This window comes from Ostrea edulis, chromosome 6 (genome assembly GCF_947568905.1).
Source record: "Ostrea edulis chromosome 6, xbOstEdul1.1, whole genome shotgun sequence".
NCBI lineage: Eukaryota > Metazoa > Mollusca > Bivalvia > Ostreida > Ostreidae > Ostrea > Ostrea edulis.
Window position 1 is genome coordinate 19,717,032 of NC_079169.1, and position 20,997 is coordinate 19,738,028.

At 34.7% G+C, this 20,997-nt stretch overlaps 1 protein-coding gene across 1 annotated transcript in view; it reads left to right on the forward strand.

Annotated features, from left to right (window-relative positions):
* Nucleotides 1–3,301: 3,301 nt before the first annotated feature.
* Nucleotides 3,302–20,997, forward strand: part of LOC125645878 (fibrillin-1-like) — a 52,462-nt gene continuing 34,766 nt past the window's right edge. Inside the window, exons 1-12 of the mRNA XM_048871820.2 lie at nucleotides 3,302–3,955; nucleotides 4,243–4,371; nucleotides 6,257–6,460; nucleotides 6,615–6,869; nucleotides 8,220–8,418; nucleotides 14,092–14,258; nucleotides 14,545–14,706; nucleotides 16,650–16,781; nucleotides 17,041–17,163; nucleotides 19,925–20,047; nucleotides 20,140–20,256; nucleotides 20,499–20,750. Of these exons, the coding sequence (XP_048727777.1) occupies nucleotides 3,691–3,955; nucleotides 4,243–4,371; nucleotides 6,257–6,460; nucleotides 6,615–6,869; nucleotides 8,220–8,418; nucleotides 14,092–14,258; nucleotides 14,545–14,706; nucleotides 16,650–16,781; nucleotides 17,041–17,163; nucleotides 19,925–20,047; nucleotides 20,140–20,256; nucleotides 20,499–20,750 (2,128 nt within the window). The 5' untranslated portion in view covers nucleotides 3,302–3,690. The remainder of the gene's footprint in view (nucleotides 3,956–4,242; nucleotides 4,372–6,256; nucleotides 6,461–6,614; nucleotides 6,870–8,219; nucleotides 8,419–14,091; nucleotides 14,259–14,544; nucleotides 14,707–16,649; nucleotides 16,782–17,040; nucleotides 17,164–19,924; nucleotides 20,048–20,139; nucleotides 20,257–20,498; nucleotides 20,751–20,997) is intronic.

Below are 20,997 nucleotides of genomic sequence, written 5' to 3' on the forward strand. Positions count from 1 at the left end.
TATATATATATACATACAGTGTATATATTCTCTTGATTTACAGAGGATAACGGTGCAGTGTCTATTGATAACGGATGGCGAAAACACTTTTGTGGTTTTCAACTACATTGATGTCAATCTCAGACCAATCGGAAACCTGAAAATTTCTATGGGGTACAGATTTAAGAAATTCTTCATCAGAAATCCCTACTCCAACCAAAAAGCTGCTTTTAGTATGAGTTCTGTACCTGGAAACCAAGGTTTATCTCAATTTTAATGATATTCATATCAAACTTGTGTGTATACACGAAAGCTTGTCAATTCAAATCTTTTAGAATATTTTACTATAAGGAATCGTTCACATTTCTTGTTTAAATGATAATCGGAAATTCTATATACATGTTTATAATTATGTCGTTGCAAAAGGAGATAAACTGTTTGAGAGAGTTTATGTTTCTCGTCACATTTGAAGGTAGGGAAGGCTTTTGGATATACAAAATGACTACACAAGTCCGCGTAAGTAAGGAGGAGAGGGAGTGCTATAGTTGGTATCTTCGAAACAAAAGAAATGGTGTAGCTGACCGCCTGTTCAATATGGCACGATGGCTTCGATGTCCCTGTGATAGTCGTCTGCTGAGGTTTGACCGGCGCTTTACATTCAACAGGATTGATTACCTCAACAAGATTATGTGCTACAGCACCCTGACCTTTGGCAGAAATGCGGTACGATTCGACTTATTAATTACTCATTAAGCCTTAATTCCAAATTTGTAGCAAGTTATCCGAAAACAGTTGGTTTAGAGAAAGGATTGAACCCACAAAATTACCAAATATGGCATAGTCTTGCAAATAAATGGTTTATATATATATATATATATATATATATATATATATATATATATATATATATATATATATATCAATGTTATCCATGGTTCAGAATATTAAAAAATATTTTTCATGATTTTCTCAAACCAAGTCATCGAAAATTGGATATTTTCTTATTTACCTTAACGATAAAAATTGGTAGGCCAAAAATGGTATATTGTGGGCCAAGATCTTTGCGCTTCATCAATTTGATTAAAATTAGATGTTAGTTCCTTTGCATACTCGTCACAATGACATTGCAATAGATGATCTCTAACTTCAAAAGTTGAAGAGTTTAAAATCCATGTGTTTGATATTTGTTTGCATATGTTCACAAATTTGCAATTGGAGTAGTATAGTTTCTAGTATATGCTATTGATAATACGTTGCAGACGGTGACACAGCTTAAATGTGACCTTTCAGAGAAACATTGATGCAACAGATTTGGACATAAATCTTATTGACAATGCTAAAAGCAATGTCTATTTTTGCTCCGGAAGCCTTATACGTGTGCAGTGTGTTTCATGTCTGCGTATTTAAAAGTGTTGACGCATTTTGTAGCGAGTCAACAAAATTATTTCTTGTTAGTATAACGAGTGAACAGTGTAGCAAGTAGCAAACCGATAAACAGTCCATTTCGTAATTACCACACCATGAAAAAAAAACCTCGTAACACAAAGTTTCGAACTTTCCGAACAAGCACTTAGAATTCTGGTCGTCCTGACGGGTCTCCGAATATGACGTTAGATCTTTGTGTAGTGAACTACGTGGGAGGGTCGAACAAGCTTTATTTTGGATTAAGGTGGCGCTTTATAAATCACGAAACGTTTTGAGGGAAAACGGGAAACTGTTTCAGACCACATTATATCGATTAACTTGACATTAAAACATTTATTTATAATCTCAATTCATTTATACAAAAAAAAAAAAAAAAAAACAAAAACAAAAACAAAACAAAACAAAAAAAAACCCAGCAAAAACTCATAAAAAAAACTTTTTACATTTTACATTTAATATTCATAGATTGATGTAGAAATGGAATTTGAATTAACTGTAGTGCTTGCCTGTTGTAGTGACCCTCGGGACTCATTGAATAAAGCGATCATGTAAGATGGGTGTATTTTTTCATTTTCAAAATTAATTTTCCGTCATTGCAATTTTGTCATGAATATTGAATGTATTATGCATACTACATTTGGATTTAGGAAATATAGTAAACCACAGTTACAACGAGTACGGTTATAATGAATTCACGTTCACAGCGAAATGATTTTAATGGTTTTAAAACATATTATGACTTTCCTTATTGGATATAACGAATTGCCTTTTTTCATCCCCAGACATTTGATATAAGCGTGTTTTACTGTAGTTCCTCATGTTCCCATATCAAGCCAAGTCATGCTGGCTTCTGTAGATTAACTTGTCAGATCACTGAATACAGTAAGAAATAAATCCTAAGAACATGAAATCTTGTTCACATGACAAATGTTATTGAATAGTTATTACGATGAATGTTTTATTTACGTTAATAGATTAATGTAAAATCAAAATTAATACTTTTAGGAATGTTGCTATTCATTCTTGTCGGGATGGTCACCCTCGTCTTGGTGGTTTTGGTGGAACCCCATCCTCACCTCCTGCATTCGGTCTCCTCCGAACGCTGGGACGATACTGCAGTACAATCCATTTTTTGAACGCTTTAACTACTATAATCAGGACGTCAGACCTAAGGATGTGTGCTGTAGATCAGGTCATTGTGACTGGTACTATGAGGTTCGTCCAATTACTAAGTGTTATCGCAGATTGCCATTCGGAGCAGGTGAGTGCCTCATATTTACATGTAGTAGGTATTTATACTCCAGTAATCGTATATGTGGGATATGTATTTTTTCTTCTGTCCCACTGTGTGTTTGTCCACAAAAAATCTTAACGTTGGCCATACCTTCTGAACGCTAAGTGATACGGCTTTCAGATGTCACATGTGTATTCCTTGTAATAAGACCTTTCTTGTGGTACCAGAATTACTTTGCTACCATGCGGAAGCACCAGTGTTTTACAAACTAATGTTGTTGTTTTATGCGTGGTGTTCTAGTCTTTATCATATACTAGGTAATGATTATGCAGACTCTGCACTGCGTGATGTGGGTGACGTCACAATAGGCGATATCAAGGATCGATCCGAAAATCCATATTACATATCAGACCGGCGTGCAAAATGCATATCAAGCCGGAAATTACGTATTCGCTCGTAACAATCAACGTGTCAATGTTTTTACCATGGTAAATCAATGTTTTACTGTAGTCAATGTATAAGAGTTTTACCATAGTGTATTATAATTGATATATCAAAGTTTTTAGTACCATAGTTGATCAATGTATCAGAGTGATTCAATGTACCAAAGTTGTTTTTTTTTTTTTTTTTTTTTTTTTTTTTTTTTTTTTTTTTTTTTTTTTTTTTTACTAAAGTAGGCTTAAATCATTGTATCAAGGTTTTTACCATAGAAAAGTAGTGTATCAAATATTCCTTGGTCTGCCTTTATGCAAAAACGTAACTCACATGTGATAACGAAAATATTATTTTATAAAATCAGCTTTCGAACTCCGTATCAAATTTTTAAAAAACACCATCAAAAATACTATCCTGTTCGTATGAAATATTTAAGCATAAAAAAGTGCAGTATATGATAAATAGAATATTACATGCCAAAATCCATATCATATGTCATATCAGCCCTCAGGCCCCATATCAACCCTAAGCCCTCGGGCTGATATGACATATGATATGGATTTTAACATGTAATATTCTCTATATAATGATGTATAAATTGATATATTAGTGTTATAATGTTTAATCTTTACCCGACAGCTTGGTTTTTTGGTGACCCTCATATTGGTACATTGGATGGACATCAATACACATTTAATGGGTATGGGGAATACATAATGATGAAAATAGAAAACGAAAATACCAAGTTTCAACTCCAGGCGCGGACTGATCTAGCAACCAATGAGAATGGAACGTCAATTAACGCCACGATTTTCAGTGCTTTTGCAATTCAAGATCAAACAGGTGCAATTGTTCAAGTTGAAATGTCCAGAAAGAAAGATAGTAAGTTAATATCCATCGCAAATTTTATCATTTTCCCTCTATGAATTGTAAGGAAATACACATTATCTATACTAATTTTGGGTGGTTTACTGTTTTAGTGCAAAATTGAAGTCAAAGTATTGAACAGTGGATAATCTCTTAAATCCTGCAAGATGCATAATCTAAGATGTGGCAAATAAAGTACTTACGAGGAGTAATCATCCACTGTTGACCAGCCACATCTTCTAAACATACATATGCAATGATTGATATTTGTCTTCAAATGATTGAATTGATTTTCTTCATAGAAATGTACATTCGGGCAGATCAAAGGGATTTGACGAGAGACTTCGAAAATCAGAACTTCACTTACACAACTCAGTTCTTGTCAGTGCAACTGGAAAACCATACCTATATAGCAGCATTTCTTAATTCCTGTACGTCAAATATTTGTTTGATAAGTTACATTTACTTGTATTGTCTAAATCCATTGAATCATTTACCCTATGCTTTTGAAACGCATATCATATTCAAACATTGTTACCTGCCTTTAGGTACATTTGATGATTATATATTGTGGCTGGGTTGTCACGTTTCGTAGTAATATCACTGCATAATGCGGTAGTTTAATTACGTGATATGGAACAGTCATTACGTGATTTGTCACTTTCAGTATATGTTGTGACATCCGTATTGCATGAAGTAGTAATACCATGATATTTGTAATGAACAAGTGAATAAAGCGAATAATGGTCAATTTCATAAAACCTATAAAAGATACAAAATAACGAGAAGGATAAACACGTAATCCTAGATATACCAAAGGTGAGATAGGTTCCTAGAAGGAGTAAGCATCCCCTGACCGGTCATACCCGCCGTGAGTCCTATATCTTGATCAGGTTAACGGAGTAATCAGTACGCAAAGAACTGATATCAGTATTTGATGTGGTCGCGATATTTTATGTTTTGACAATTACATTACCTGATATGGTGATAGGTAAGAAATGTCTTTCAGATTTTTAAAGTATGTATATGAGTTATATACCTCTTCAAACCGACATATTGAATATAGCATGCTAGCGGTCCTCTTTTGGTGTGAAGAGGCTTAAGGTATATCATGTGTAATCTATAAAACTGAAAGGCATTTCTTCTATTTACATTTTCTATTGTATTTACCGTGTTACAGACAATGTTACATATGTATGTCGTTATGTTGACTACACTCTGATTTGTTATTTAGCGTTAGAAAAACAACATAGCTTTTCATTGTTTATTTTTTATTGTGACGTCATAATCAAACACACTGAAAACATCGCATTTTGATGGTGGAATCCTAGTTGCTAATATTTTAAAAATCCCTGTGCAAAAGTGAAAGTAAATGGGAAAATAACCGCAGGTTTGAATTGTTAACATTATCATGAAAAAAACACACAACAAAAATGAATGTAGATTTATTCCCTCTAAGCTCTACACCAAAGAGTTGTGTGCATGAGACTATAAATACATCTGTTCTATCGTGCAAGAAACGTTCCATGCAAGATCAAGCCATGTTTATAGAAAAAAAATAAACCGTTCAACCCATGTTGTGCAGGTCGATCTGGGAAAGGTGGACATTAATTTGGAATTTGAGCAATTATTTTAAGATGGATTCAATAATGAAAATTCTGTAAATAATTTAAACATAATAATGATATTAAAGCCACCAGGTAAAGCAAATCCATATATATTTGTAGTTCTGCAAACAATTTGAAACCCTCTGTAGCTCTTCCCAATTTTGCACAGCATATACATGTACGATTGTACATGTGTAATGTGAAGATAACGAACAGTGAACAATCTCATACCTCCTATAAGCAATACAAAATAGATAGTTGGGCAAACACGGATCTATTGAAATAGTTTGTCTCGTTAGACGTGTTTGATCAGTTGCGTTAAAAGAGTGTAGTTCATTAAAGACAACATGACCGGTCGACAGGGGGTGCTTACTCCTCCTAGGTACCTATTCCACCTCTGGTGTGTTGAGTGATCCGTGTTTGCCCAACTCTCTATTTTGTATTGCTTATGGGAGTTATGAGATTGATCACTGTTATCTTCACTTTTCATTCATACGACTATTTCATACAGTGATTATCACGTAAATACTAAATTATAAACATCCGTACTACTGTCACTAAGCGTTTGAATAAATCGGTCAACGTTGCAAAAATAATAATCAAATAGCTTGTTCTTCATACAGCTCAGGCATGCCATAGTATTGTGCATGTACTAATATTTTAGAAAATTATTTCACGGATGATATCATTTTTTTTTATTTCGGCTTAGCTATAACCATCAAAATAAGTCTGGGAGTTCGATTTTTAACTTGTGAGGCCATAGTGGATGCTGCGCACAAAGGAAATGTTTCGGGGCTGATGGGAAATTTTGATGGGAATAGTGCCAATGATTTTCTGCTCCCTAATGGTACAACGTTGACAGGAAGTGTTGTCGATAGTGAAAGAAACATTTACTTCAACTTTGGTCAAGCATGTAAGTTCATGACCAATGCCTTCATTTGTTTGTTTTGCTAATGTGTGTATTTAGTAGATGTATAATAGTAAGAAATGTTTAAGAATATTTAATTTAAGACGATCTTATTTCCCTCAATTTTTCTAATTCAGCTAATTTGTTTACATTTTACCAGGGTCTGTAAATGAGAGTACCTCCATTTTCCATTACGACACTGGTCTGTCTCATGCAGATTACGATCATCCGGATTTTCTACCATTTTTCATTGACGAATTTTCTGAAGAAAAACAGAATCAATCAAAGATAGCATGTGGTGGGGCATCCGCCACACAGGCCTGTATTTTTGATTTTTTGGCAACAGGTGACAAATCATTGGCTATTTCTTCCGGAAGGGAAGAAAGTACTTCGGAGTCCGAGACAAGTACCATAGGTAACGAAACTGAAAAGACCATCTCCATATTATATTAAAACCACCCCACTCCTGTTAAACTGATTTCCATCTAAAAGTGTTTATCGATTTCTAGCTGCGGATCGGAGTGCTAAATTGGTTTTAAGTTAATGTTGAGCATTGTCAATTGTTTTATAAGCGAAACTTTAATTTGTACATTGAAAAGAAGTTATAGACATCAGGGGAAGTTAGGTACATTGTAAATACATTGTTTTTAATTTTTTGCATACATTGTTTTACCAAAACAATACAAGCAACTCAAATCAATCATTGCATTTATGTGATACACAATCACACACTCTATATAGATACAAAAAGTTTAACACTAGTACCTGTATATTAAAAACAAATTATGAACTTTTAACTTTTGCACGTCGAATACATTCATAAATCGTTATACGGAAAATCAGAGATTTAAAGAATATAGTTTAAGAATATTGTCAGATTTTAAAAGTTACGTCAAGGTTGCAATGTTTTCTCTCAAACTTGCATTTTTTAAGATGATTGCACCTGGAGCTTTATGACGTGACATTTACTTTTTTATTGAAACCTAAGAAGTCAGCACGTAACCATACGCGGGGTGGAGGTAACTTGCACATGCACAAATTGATCGAAATCAGCAATGTTTCATACAGAATTGTCATGAGGATTTTAAAAGTTCTTTATGGTTTATTAGTATTGTTAATGACAAACGATTAATAGTATGGGGTCTAACCTACTCACTTGTGCATAGTTACATCCCAACATATTCACCTCTGCAACGCTCAGCAAAGGAATCATTATATATGTATCTTAAAATGAGCATTATTTGTGAAGTTGTACTGAGCTTTTAAAATTAAAAACGGCATTCAAGCTGTGAGCATATATATCTAGGGATGCAAATTTAGAATATAATTTTATAAAATCAAGCAAGTTTGTAACTTGTATTTATTTTAAAAAGGTCCTGTACAAAATATAGTCTTTTAAATCTCTTTCTAACGTTAATTTTACTCGCAATGAACGGTATAGATTTTAGAAAAAAAATATATAATGCACACGCGTCGATAAAAAGAGTATTAACCAGTACTGTATTGCTTTATCTACATAGAACATCTTGCGCAGTTCAAAACCCGAGGAGCAAACGTAATAAAAAAGTAATGATATTTGTTTCTACAGTATTCAATTACAAAGCGTATGTTCTCTTTACTCAAACAACAATATATTTTCTCATTCGGTGTGATTCCTTATGACTTGGAATTTGAAATACACTTATTGATATACATGTAGGTATATACACATATGCTAAGTAAAATGATGTAGTGATAAGGAATGTGATTCCACATTTTCTTTCAGAAAACGAGACACCGAGCATTGATGGGCAAGGTGTTATGAAGGCGAAGGTGAATGTCACCATCAATATGCAATTCAACATTTCTGATGATGGTACTGCTGAGTACAAAATTTTGAAGCAACCAAACAAAAACTTTCACTTCGATAATATGACAGGCAATGCAACATGGACACCATATGATACAAATATAACAAACATCAGGTACTTATATCTATTGATTGTCAATTGTGATGTCCTGCACAGATTGGAAGATGGAATTGGTACCAAAATGCATCTGTTTTGGCGCATATATTCAATGTAGGTTAAATTAATAGTATACATGCATGTGTCTACAAAATTAGTGTTCCCAATTCCAAAATCACAAGTTCAAACGTGAACTAATCAATATGTATATCGTATATATTTTTCCTACACGCATGATATTGTCTCGTGTTTATTGAACTTTGCCCATTCCCATTTAAAGCTGGTGGTTTTCCATAAAATAGCATCACATTATATACATGCTTATACACATGCTTGTAACAACATTGTCTTTGTTTGTATGGCTCATGAATACAACTGTATTTTAAACGAACTTGGCATTAATTCTACTTATAGTAATCGTACTTAATACCCCAAGTGCCCTTTCAAAAGATGAAATTCTTATAAAACCATGCTTCCATTTTAGGCACATTTAATATCCCAGTCAATGGGTCGGATGTATATGAGTTATTTTGGATATACTGGATTCCTAAACTTCATATAAACTCTTATAAAGATACATTCCTGGATCCAGTAAATGTTCTACCAAGACTCTGTCTTCTCCTCTCACGAAAATATCAACAGATTGAAGGAGAAACTTCAAATATACTGTGTCAGTATATTTGCCAGAAGTGGTGTAAATCAAATGATGATTCCACGCACAAGTACTTTGAAGTTGAAATAATAAAAAAAATGCTTGAATTCTTTATTGACAATATCTTCGTAGTCTTTGGTGATCAGGTCTTCCAACAGTCTGTTGGAATTCCCATGGGCACGAATTGAGATGCTTTGTTAGCTGACCTATTTTCATATTCGTATAAAGCAGAATTTATGAAAAGATTCTACGTGAGAAGAAAACATAATTTTTCTTTCTGTGGCCTTCAATGCAACATTTAGATATATCTACGTTTTATCTATTAACAATAATAATTTTCAATCATATGTCCATTCGATATATTCCCATGAACTCGAAATAAAAGACATAAATAAAAGTCGTCCACTTCTGTTTGATACTCATATATTTTATTGAAAATATTTTTTTACGGCAAACTAACAAATCAACTTCAGGATAAACGGAACTTCTCATATTTATGTAGCAATATTGCATCATCACCTGCATATTGTATGTATATCCCTCAACTGATTCGATACGTAAGAGCTTTATCTGCGTATTCTCGGTTTTTAAATCGAGGTTGGCCAATGACAAACAAGTTGATGGTACAGGGGTTTCAACAATCTCCTTTAAAGTCAGGTTTTCGCAATTTCCACGGTCGTTTTAAGATTCTGGTTTGTCCATTAAACCTGTCATTGGATCAAATGCTGTCCGATTTGTTTCATACCGATTGTTAGGACGTTGTTGGTACACTGATTTTTACTATGGATAACTCCGTTTACCTGATCGAGATATAGGGCTCACGGCAGGTGTGACCGGTCGAGAGAGGATTCTTACCCCTCCTAGGCACATGGACCCACCTCTGGTATATCTAGGGGTCCGTGTTTGCCCAACTCTCTATTTTGTATTGCTTATAAAAGTTATGAGATTGATCATTGTTCGTTATCCTCAACTTTCATACATGAAAAGGTTAAGTGTTAATCACACTCGTGTCGAAGACGGGACGTATTATGGTATGGTGTCATTCGTCTGTCCGTCTGTAGTAACATTTAGTACGAAAACCTAGTTGGAAAACCTTGTGGATGCTTTATCTGTTTTTACGACACCAAGAAAGTATGTCCTACCCTGATTATTGCTGACACTACTTGAAACCAAGTTCTACAATTCATGGTGTAGGAAAAACATCCTATATTAATTAGCTTTTCATAGCGGTTTATGAGCCGTTAGCGGTACTGTTGTTTATCTAGTCCTAAATGTGCATAACTTGGAGTCTAATACAACTCAGCCGGTCTGTGAGATTACGGTAGTGAGGTCCTCTTTACTTTGCATGCAGATCAAAAGAGTAATAGTAAGCCATCTGTTGACGGCAGCTAGATGTATCCGTGGTTCCATTGTTTCCAGAAATGCAAAATTGGTCAATGGAATGACTTTTTATTTTGTTGCACGTGATGCTTCCTATCCTAGCTTCATGCAACTGCAGACTTCTTTCTTGACACTGTCAATTATTGTTATTACAGTCTGGGGGTGTAGTTGTTGTTGCTGCTCACCTGTATTGTGATCCTTCTCTTTGGATCTGTGTTTACTTGTCACAAAACCTGTTAAATGGTACATAATGGTACTGTGGATGTTTCCAAGTCATCTTAAACGTAAAATACACTCATCGATAACTTGTAAGCTTCACGTTTACCGCGTTGTGTATATTGGAACGAACAGTGATCAATTTCATAACTCCTATAAGGTATGTAAAATTAAGAATGCAATGAACGGCCTAACAAGTGGTATGAAACACCTTGAAATCCCTGTAACACCACCTTGTTTGTCAGTAGCTGCCTCGATTTACAAACTGATCATACGCCGAACAAGCTCTGGTGTATATGATCAAGAAACATATAGATATTGCATCCAATGAAACGTTAGGTAGGGATACTTGAACCTGCTGTAGTTTTCACTTCATTGGGTCCCGTTCTCAGACTCATTGTCATACGGACATCATATATCTAAGTAGTTTCCCCACCCCTCGTTCATGACCTAAGTGGGGTTTAGTCCCATTTCAGGTGACGCTGTTAAATCTATGATTTAAATGCTGACTGAAACTGTTCATCATGGACATGTATATAGTTTTCTTAGCTGTGTAGCTATTTAAAAGTCTAGTATTTGACTTCAATTCCAGTATCTGGTTTAAGTACTGGTTTTTTATTTCATATAAAACAATGTTTGATTTTTTTCTTGAGGTAAACGTATTTTTTGTATGCATGTACTACATGTTCCCATTTTATCCTCTGCAAATGAAACGTTTTTCTTTCTTTAAGAAATAAATGTTTCTGTTCTTCAATTCATGAGATATGTATTCATTCAGGAGTATTTCTGACTAGCAAATATCCCCCTGGTAGGGAAATGCTTACCAATGAATCACCGTACTATTCGCTTAATGTGTAGCCACATAGTATAAATAGCAAAGAAGAATGTCTCACAGAAAAGCTTGGGAGATTATTCGAGAAATACAATTTGGTTCTTTCGGTGTTTTACTTCTTCCAAAACTTGGGTTTAGTTGTACGTGTTAAAGTTTGTGATAAAGATGCTCATTATAGCCAGGGTTTTAGCAAGGTAATTAGTCAGTTGTAGGAAGAAATTGTTTGTGGTCGGCTATACTAGCCACCTATTATGTCTGGTAATATAAGTCGCCGACAGTTGCATAACACTGCAATGTCAAAAGATGATCTGAGATTCAGATTTTATGGTATAGTTGTATCTGGAACAGCCACCCACTTCCTAGAGATATGACTTTTTCTAGCGATAAGTTCAGAATAGCTACTTATGTTTGCTGGTTTGGTCCAAGATCGAGTTTTGCTCCAGTTGCTGATAACCACGTACCTATGCAGGATGTTTCGACCTTCTTTGGTTTGAGATTTTGGCATTTAACATTAAGGTGCCTGCAATGCATGCTTTGGGTTTGGTATTTTCCAACCAGTTAACGTTCTCTCATAGCAGGTATCAGAGGACGTGACAATGTAACATGGTGCACGAGCGTCAAAATACTACTCCCTTGGTTTGTTATTTTCATATCCTGCCTAAAAAAATGAGACATATTCGCAGAGTTTTATAGGTTTGGTTATCTTGATATTTAATCATATTACCACAGCTGTCGTGATTGTTCGGTCAATTACAAGATTTTTTTTTTCTATTTCAATTTTATCTAAGATAAACAATATGAACAATATATACAATGTTTTACCAAAAAAATAAAAATAATAATAATAAAAAAAACCCAAATGAATTGACATCACGTCCCACTTTGTCTATGGCGGCTGTATCAATGACTTTGATTATGCCCCTTTTATAAGGGACTTTCGTCAACTGACTTCTGAATATAGCACAATACAAAAGTGCGTATACAATTAAGCACGTTTGAAGAAGACTACCTCGTATTACGCAAACGTAACAATACATGAGGACACATAGTAACTGATTAAAATGTACTCAACTAGAGATTGTCTTTATGAAAAACAAATGTTTCCCCAGATCCCCAAGTTGGAAGTGCTCCAAATGACACCGCCTCCCCTTAATGTACTACATGATATGGAGGAGAAAGCATGAGCAGGAACACAGATATTATGAACTACGATAAGTCATATAGCAGAAGTGTTCACAAACTGTTTTACACCCTCCAAAACTCAGATCCACTATAACTTTAAGCATAACAATTTGATCCTTCTGTCCCTATAATAAGCTCATCTGCAAATCGCATTACTTCATAGTTATTTCGGATTTCAAAGATTTCGGTTGAGCATCACTGAAGAGACATTATTTGTCGACATGCGCATCTGGTGCATCAAAATTGGTACCGTATAAGTTTTACATTGAAATATCGTATAAAATTTTAAGTTTATCTGATAAGCCATATACGTGTAGGAGGAAAAGCGTTCACAAGCTATTTGAACATCCTCCAACCCTCTTAGATCCACTATAACTTTTAGAACAGTAATTGGATCCTACTGTCCCGAAGAAAGTACACATCTAAAACTACAATGAACCATTGTACAAAGTTTCAAATCTATCAGATAGGCTATATAGCAGAAGTGTTCACAAGCTATTTTACACCATCCAACCCTCTTAGATCCACTATAACTTTAAGGGAAATAACTGGATCCTCCTGCACCACTAATATGCACATCTACAAATTTCGATGAAGCATTGGACAAAGTTCCAAGTCTATTCAATAAGCCATACAGGAGAAGAAGCATTCAGAAGATTTTGTGACAGTTATACGGACGAAGAAAAAGTACAAAAACAATATGCCCCCCCCCCCTGAAAGAGGGGAGACATAAAAATCCATCAAGTTAAAAAAATATCAACTTATCTATGTAGGAGAAAATAATACCCAAGAATTAACTACGTCTCAACATCATTAAAATGTGACCAGCATTGCCAGATCTGCAATGCGGCATGTTATGTAAAACTTATACGATACCAATTTTGATGTACCAGATGCGCATTTCGACAAATAATGTCTCTTCGGTTATCAATCCGAAATTTTGGAAATTCGAAATAATAATAAATTTGTAAGAGCTAAAAGGAAAACTAGAGTGCCAAAAACTGGAGCCAAATTTGTCCAAGGATGGAGCTATGCATGAGGGAGATAATCCTTAATTTTGAAATGAATTTCTAAATTTTATCCCAGCAATTAAATATACATGAACATATGATACAAAAAACAATAGCCCCAAAATGACGAATACTTTTAGAATTTTCTATTGGGGTACACATCAGGTACATGTAAATAGAAAAACAAACAACAACAAAACAAACAACAAAACCCCGAACTTTTGGAAGAACATAGTCAACTGTAAGTAATGCATAACTGATTCAGAAGAATAAACATAAAAACACAAACGACTCAAAATAGTTTGCTCCCACATTTTTAAAATAAAAAATGTATACCTTTGTAAAACTTATCAATCTGCATTAAAATTATAGCTGATATGCTATGTTTCAGCAAATGATCCTGTTGTTTTCTTTCACAGTTTGACGGCTATAGATAACCACGGAGTTGAAGCGGCACCACTAGATGTCCTTATTATCCTGTGTAGTGGTTGTAATGGAAATGGTGAATGTAATTACGATATTACATATAATTCTGAATACGAACTTTTCAAGCGAGCAACTTGTGATTGTCATACAGGATACACAGGTACGGCTTTTTATTATACTAAAATGTATAGAAACCATTAATTGTAGATCAAACGCAGCCTGCAAAGTTAATTGATGAAAGAGTGTAAATGTCAGTGTCAAGAAAATACTGTTCAAAGATATGTGTACAATTACTTGTTTTTGATTCTTCAAATTTGTTCTCTACATACTGAGTATACGGGGATTTTGCAATAAAAATGAAGTATTATAGTTTTCATTTCCTTTTTGAAGTCTTTAGTTAGAACATTTCCCAAGGTGTTAGAATTAAAAAATCCCGTTTCGTTAAGGCGCTGACTGTGATACCGATATTGATGCCTGCCTCGACGATCCATGTCCCCTGGGAAGAAATTGTACAGACCTTAGTGCTGAGGAGGAATACAGTCTTGGTCGAGGCTACAACTGTTCGGATTGCCCTGCTGGATTTATAGACATAGATAATAAATGTGAAGGTAATATAGTGATATAGGCGTTAAAGCCATAGACTGTACAAAACATAAGAAAATATGACGAGCTACTTAATTCTATTTGTCTTTTCAGTCGCAGTTTATAATTGTTATTTCTACTGATTGTCCTTTAACTAGTTCTTATGAAAATAACAAATGATGATCATCCTAGACACCCGATCCCCCTTCTGGTATGTCCGAGGGACTCCGTGTTTGCTCAACCCTCTTTATAGCAGTTATGAAATTGAATATTGGTCGTTATCTGTCATTACCATAAATACAATAACACAAATTACAAGAAGGACAAACACGTACTCCCGTCATCAGATGCTTAGGAGGAGTAAGCATCTCCTGTTGACCGATCACACTCACCGTGATCCTTATATTTTAGGTAAACAGAGTGCTGTGTAGTTAAACTCAGTATGTCAAGAAACGACCTAACAAATGTACGAAAACTGGCAGACTGCATTCTAATGCGTCATAGCTTATATTTGCAAATAAGATCATTGTAACGAATTTGCGAAATGCTTACTTTAAACGTGGCTGTTGAAACTAATGTAACGGTCTAGTGGTTCGATCACTGGACCGTGAATTTATTTTATGCGATTACTGTTGTTGTAAATATAATTTAACAGACTCAACTGAAACAATTGTTTAATGTTGAGTATATCAGAATATGTCGGATGATCGTTCGCGATGGACTCCAAATAATTTACTAGCAAGTAATAAAGAGATGAATTAAAGTTTACAAGGTTTATTCAACGAAATAACAAATAGAGTTAATAAATTATGGCACTGAACACAATCTAAAAAATATAGCGCAAGGCTGCAGTCGTCTATAATCCTAATAGAAATAAAACACTGTATCCCTATCAATGAATATTACAACTCACTGAAAGTCACATAAAATAGCAATAAAATTTACTTCATCCACCCTCTTACTAAAACCTAATCATTTCTAACTTAAAATAATACCTACATCTATCTAATAAAGTAGAAAAAGTTGGAGTCCCCGTGGGGACGCGCGCTCCCTCTCTTATACCCTCGTCCAACGATTTCGTTCCAACGGGAACGGATTCCGTTGGAAATCCAACCAAAATTGTGACTGGAAAATAGTTCATATATAACTAGAATTAATATTGAACTATTAATAAACTGGAAAATAACACTAGTCTAATTCAATCTAATCTAAGTAATTAATTAATTACCTCCAAAGCAATAGTTCTGGTATTAATGCCAAAATTTACTGGAGCAAGAATATTTCGTTGGCGGATCCTTAAACAGATAGGTAAAACGCCACCGGAAATGACATATGTAACGTGCGCGGTACAACGTCAAGCAAAAGAGAAAGTAGATACACATGACGCGAAAAATGAGATCTGCAGCCCAATACACTATTTCACAATGGTATACATGAATAAAGCAAGGTCATTCATTTGTAATAATACGTGTAATATGGAATTCCCGTAGAAGCGAGCGTATCTTCGCTAATTTGCAGTAATTTCTATAATGGACACACGTTAATTCTAACATACGATCCTTCAAACTGCATGATGTGGATATGTACACACAAAAACGCATTATTATGAATATGCTCAATATATCACTAGAAATATCTCGTGAATATAATGCTAGATAATTCTATAGGTTATAATCTACAGAGCTGTTTTTAATACTTTAAATCTATGTACATTACATTGTGTGCTCGCTTCAACAAAAGTAAGAAAATACTTCATGGGGAAGTACATACATGTATAAAAATACAAAAACCTCACACTACAGTAACATCAATTTATTCTATCAGCAGCTTCCCTCATTTGTCTTCGTTCCTGTCGGAGTGAAGTTATAGCCTAAGGGTTTGAATGCGTGTTATCAATATTATACTTTACAGTAACAGTGATATATTGTAATATATATTTAATAATATATTATCGACTTAATCATAATAGATATCGATGAGTGTAATAGTACTAGTGGAAGAGCAACGTGTAACGACTTGACAGAGAGCTGTATGAACACAGAAGGTAGCTTCATCTGTAACTGTTTACCAGGATACCGAACAGCCGGGTTTGACTGCATAGGTACGTCCAAGAACTGCTGTCTTACGAAATCATACCATGGTATTATTTACATAGTCTTGAATGACACCTAAAATTAATTCATTTGCACTTCATTTTCCTAAATAAATATGTCCTCGAACTTGTATCCCTCTTCATGAAGTACCCCATCTCAAGCAAATGAATACACACAAAGCATGTTTAATTATCTTTATTTTAAATAATCGAATGAAGCATGCAGAACTGTTAACAACTTATGAGTTCTGACTTTCTTTTTGTCCAGATATTGATGAGTGTTCGGAGAGGACTGCTGGATGTACACAGTTGTGTGACAATACTCAAGGGTCGTATATGTGTTCCTGTTTAGCTGGGATTATTGACGAAGACAATAAGACATGTACGATAGGTACGTGAGTATATAGACATCACATGATACAAACACAGAAAACTATCAACAGTGTAAAAGAATTCAGTCAACCATAACTAACTTTTACAAGTTTGGTTTGAATATTTCAACTGTAAAGGAAGTAAATCTTAATAAGTATCTACATATTCAACAGCCACATTAAAAAAATGAGATTCTGACATGAGGCATTATAAATTACGGGAAAATATATCGGCACAAAGTTCAGTAAATCTCGAAAAGGTCAGTTCACTATAACAAAACTTCAACATTATCTGTAAACATACATTAGTATATCATCTGCGAAATTTCAGCACGGTGGAAAAAATACTCTGGAAAACAAACCTTGAAGAAACCCATTAGACCACAACACTAGAGTCTTATATACATCTTTTGTTACAAAAGTCAACCGTAAAATTTTATCTATACATGAATCTAAACATTATGTAACAAAGTAATAGAATTTCATATTCCAAGGTTAATGCATAGTGAAAAGTTCGAAAACTGTATTCGGTATAAAATCCCGTAAACCTAAAAACAAATCACTCAACTGCAACAAAAAGTTGATTAAATCCCGTAAAAATCATTCAACTGTGCATGAAAAACTTGAACTTACACTCGATCTTTAAACATACAGTAGTAAATCACATACATGTATCATATAGAACTGTATAAATATATATGATCATTGTTTCTGTCAGTCCTTTATAAACTAACAGATTTTGTCTAGATAGGCAAACAACCCGTTATTCAGTGCGATAACTCTCTTCATGTTGCCGTCTAATGATTAGTCAGATATATGTGTATGTTTGAATGTAAAACTTCTACGGTGCCAATTTTGATGCACCAGATGCGCTTTTCGACAAATAATGTCTCTTCAGTGATGCTCAACCGAAATGTTTGAAATCCGAAATAACTATGAAGTCTTAGAGCTAAATATAGCCAAAAACAGTGTGCCAAAAAAAAAAAAAAAAAAAAAAAAAAAAAGGTGGAGCCAAATTCGTACAAGGCTAAGAGCTATGCACGAGGGAGATAATCCTTAATTTTGAAATGAATTTCTATATTTTATAACAGCAATTAAATATACATCCGTATATTTATTGTGTTGCTTTATCATAAAGAAAACCAAGAAGTATATTGACTTTCTAGCCGTAAGAGACGACTACATTTTTCATAAGGTCAAACCCGTCTAGATAGATGTGTTGGTGCTCAGAATACGTTTCACCTTGATTTAATGCAAATATAAGTATATGTTTAGCGAAAAAAGTATATTCTTAATGAGGTTGGTAAGTAAGTTTTTACACAGTCGGATTATAAAACAGTAGAAACATCAGCTGTGAAGCTTTGGAACCATAATTATATTGATTGATTGATTGTATCTTGCTTAACGTCTCGCTCGAGAATTTTTCACTCATATGAAGGCGTCACAAAGACCGGTGAAGGGCTTCAAATTTAGGCCTATGTTCGGCGCTTACGGCCATTGAGCAGTGAGGGTTCTTTAGCGTGCCACACTTACTGTGACATGGGACATCCGTTTTTAAGGTCATCTCCGAGGACCCATGACATTCACATCTGATGCGGAGCGTTTGGCGGTGGAACTGTCACTACCTATTTTAACGACTTAGGTCTGTCGCGGCCGGGATTCGAACCCCGGCCTATCGCATGCGGGGGCGAACGTTCTAACCCCTCGGCCGCCGCTGCAGTAAATAATTCTTTTGACAAAAATGTCACATGCATTGGGGTAATATGCAATAAACAAGAAACATGAGCAGACTAAAAGGTATATATTACGGAATTATGATTGGTTGTCTTGTATAACACGCGTATTGGCAATATTTCAGCCATTTACGAGTCTTCAGACTTTCTGGTAAATAAATATAATATGATTACTGATATTTGTAAAACTTGCTCGCATTAGTTGTGCATCATTAAAATGTCTATTTTGTATGGGCGAATAATCAGTTTAGAAGGATTTCACGAATACTTAATGGGCAGGCATAAGATATACATTCAGATTCAAGTTTTGTGTTGTGTAAATTTGGAAGTGAAAATAACGAACAGTGATCAATACCATAATTCCTACAAAGAATAAAATTTTTAACAGGAATCCCTGCGCACATCAGTAAACATCTCATGCTGACCGGTGACTATATGCTATACATTTTTATTAGGTAAAGGGAGTAATTTGTAGTCAATATTAGTATGCGAAGAATAATATGAAACGCATTTGGCATAAAGCCCAGTAATAGTAACTCATCATCACATGGGATTTAAATTCCATCTAGATCGGAAAAACATTTTATTTTCCGTTTTATTGCAAATAGAGATAGCTTGGGCTTTTGTGGGTTTGCCTGTATTTTGATGGAAGCAAAGCATTATATCAGAGATATAATGTCATCTCGAAGAGATGATTAATGAATCTAACTAGCAATATATCGTTTGAACTTCACAGAATTTAATTAGTGACCAATCCATTTCCTAATGTTTTTACAACAATGGATTTTATTGAGATGAATGAATGTAACCATCTGATACTCACGAAATGTTATCAGTTAACAACTCATTTACTTCCTTTATTCAACATTTACTTCCTTTATTCAACATTTGTTAATCATTACACAATGTCTTTTACATTACTTTCTAAAAGGATGCTAAGGTGTATTGTAATTTTTTTTTACACGTATTCCTATCACACATACATGTACATTGTATATCATTGCTTTTTTGAATACGTCCCTTGCTTTAAAAATGCCTTTATTTGCAGACACTGGTGAATGCAGTGGGGTGAATGTTACCTGTGAATACGCGTGTGAAAATTCCTCTGGGAGCTTTGTGTGCATCTGCAACAGTGGATTCGAACTGTCTGCAAATGGAATAAACTGTACAGGTTCGGTCCATTTCTATTCACAATACATACTCGATAATTGGAGATCAAATACAACATGAAAAATAAAACTAAATGATTCCTTTCCTATAAAGATGTTGACGAATGCCAACTTGGGATTTGTGCTCAGAATTGCACCAACACGATTGGTTCATACAACTGTACGTGTTTTACTGGGTACACCTTGAACGAAGACCTAACAACGTGTTCTGGTAAGAAATAATACGAATAATATTTAACGCTTCATGTTCTGTGAAAAAGTATTAAATTCTGGGCAATTATATGCCCAGTCAATGAAAGAATACTTGATAAATGATTTGTTTATTGACATTAAAGTTGATGAATCACTAATGCTCTATGAATGGTTTAACGATTTACAAAATACATCTGCGCTAAATTATTTTAGTTAATGATTATCTTTGAAATATAAAACTAATCCTGATATACATAATAGCATGTGTCGCTCCGCACTATGGGGACAACTGCAAACAGATATGCGAGTGTGGTCCAGGTGGGGATACGTGTGACCCAGTTCGTGGGTGTTTATGTCTGTCAGAATGGACGGGGGTACACTGCGACCAAGATGTGAATGAGTGTGAAGTATATCCAACAATCTGTGACACAGACGAGAAATGTCAAAACCTACAGGGATCGTACACTTGTAACTGTAGAGAAGGCTTTCAGAAGATCGAAGGAACGTGCAGTGGTAAGTTCTGAAAAGCATCATTTTAACAAGATAATGGTTTCTCACATTTTCACCAGTGTGCGACCGACATTACCCAAGCGATATTTTTCTGTCTTACACTGCTACGCATGACTGTAACGTGATGTATTTTCTATGATTTATAATCCTTTGTATTAGACCCCTGGGTCGAGGCCTCTGCTGGTGGACTGTTAGTCCCCGAGGGTCTCTACAGCCCAGTAGCTAAGTACTTCGTTACTAGCTTGAAAAT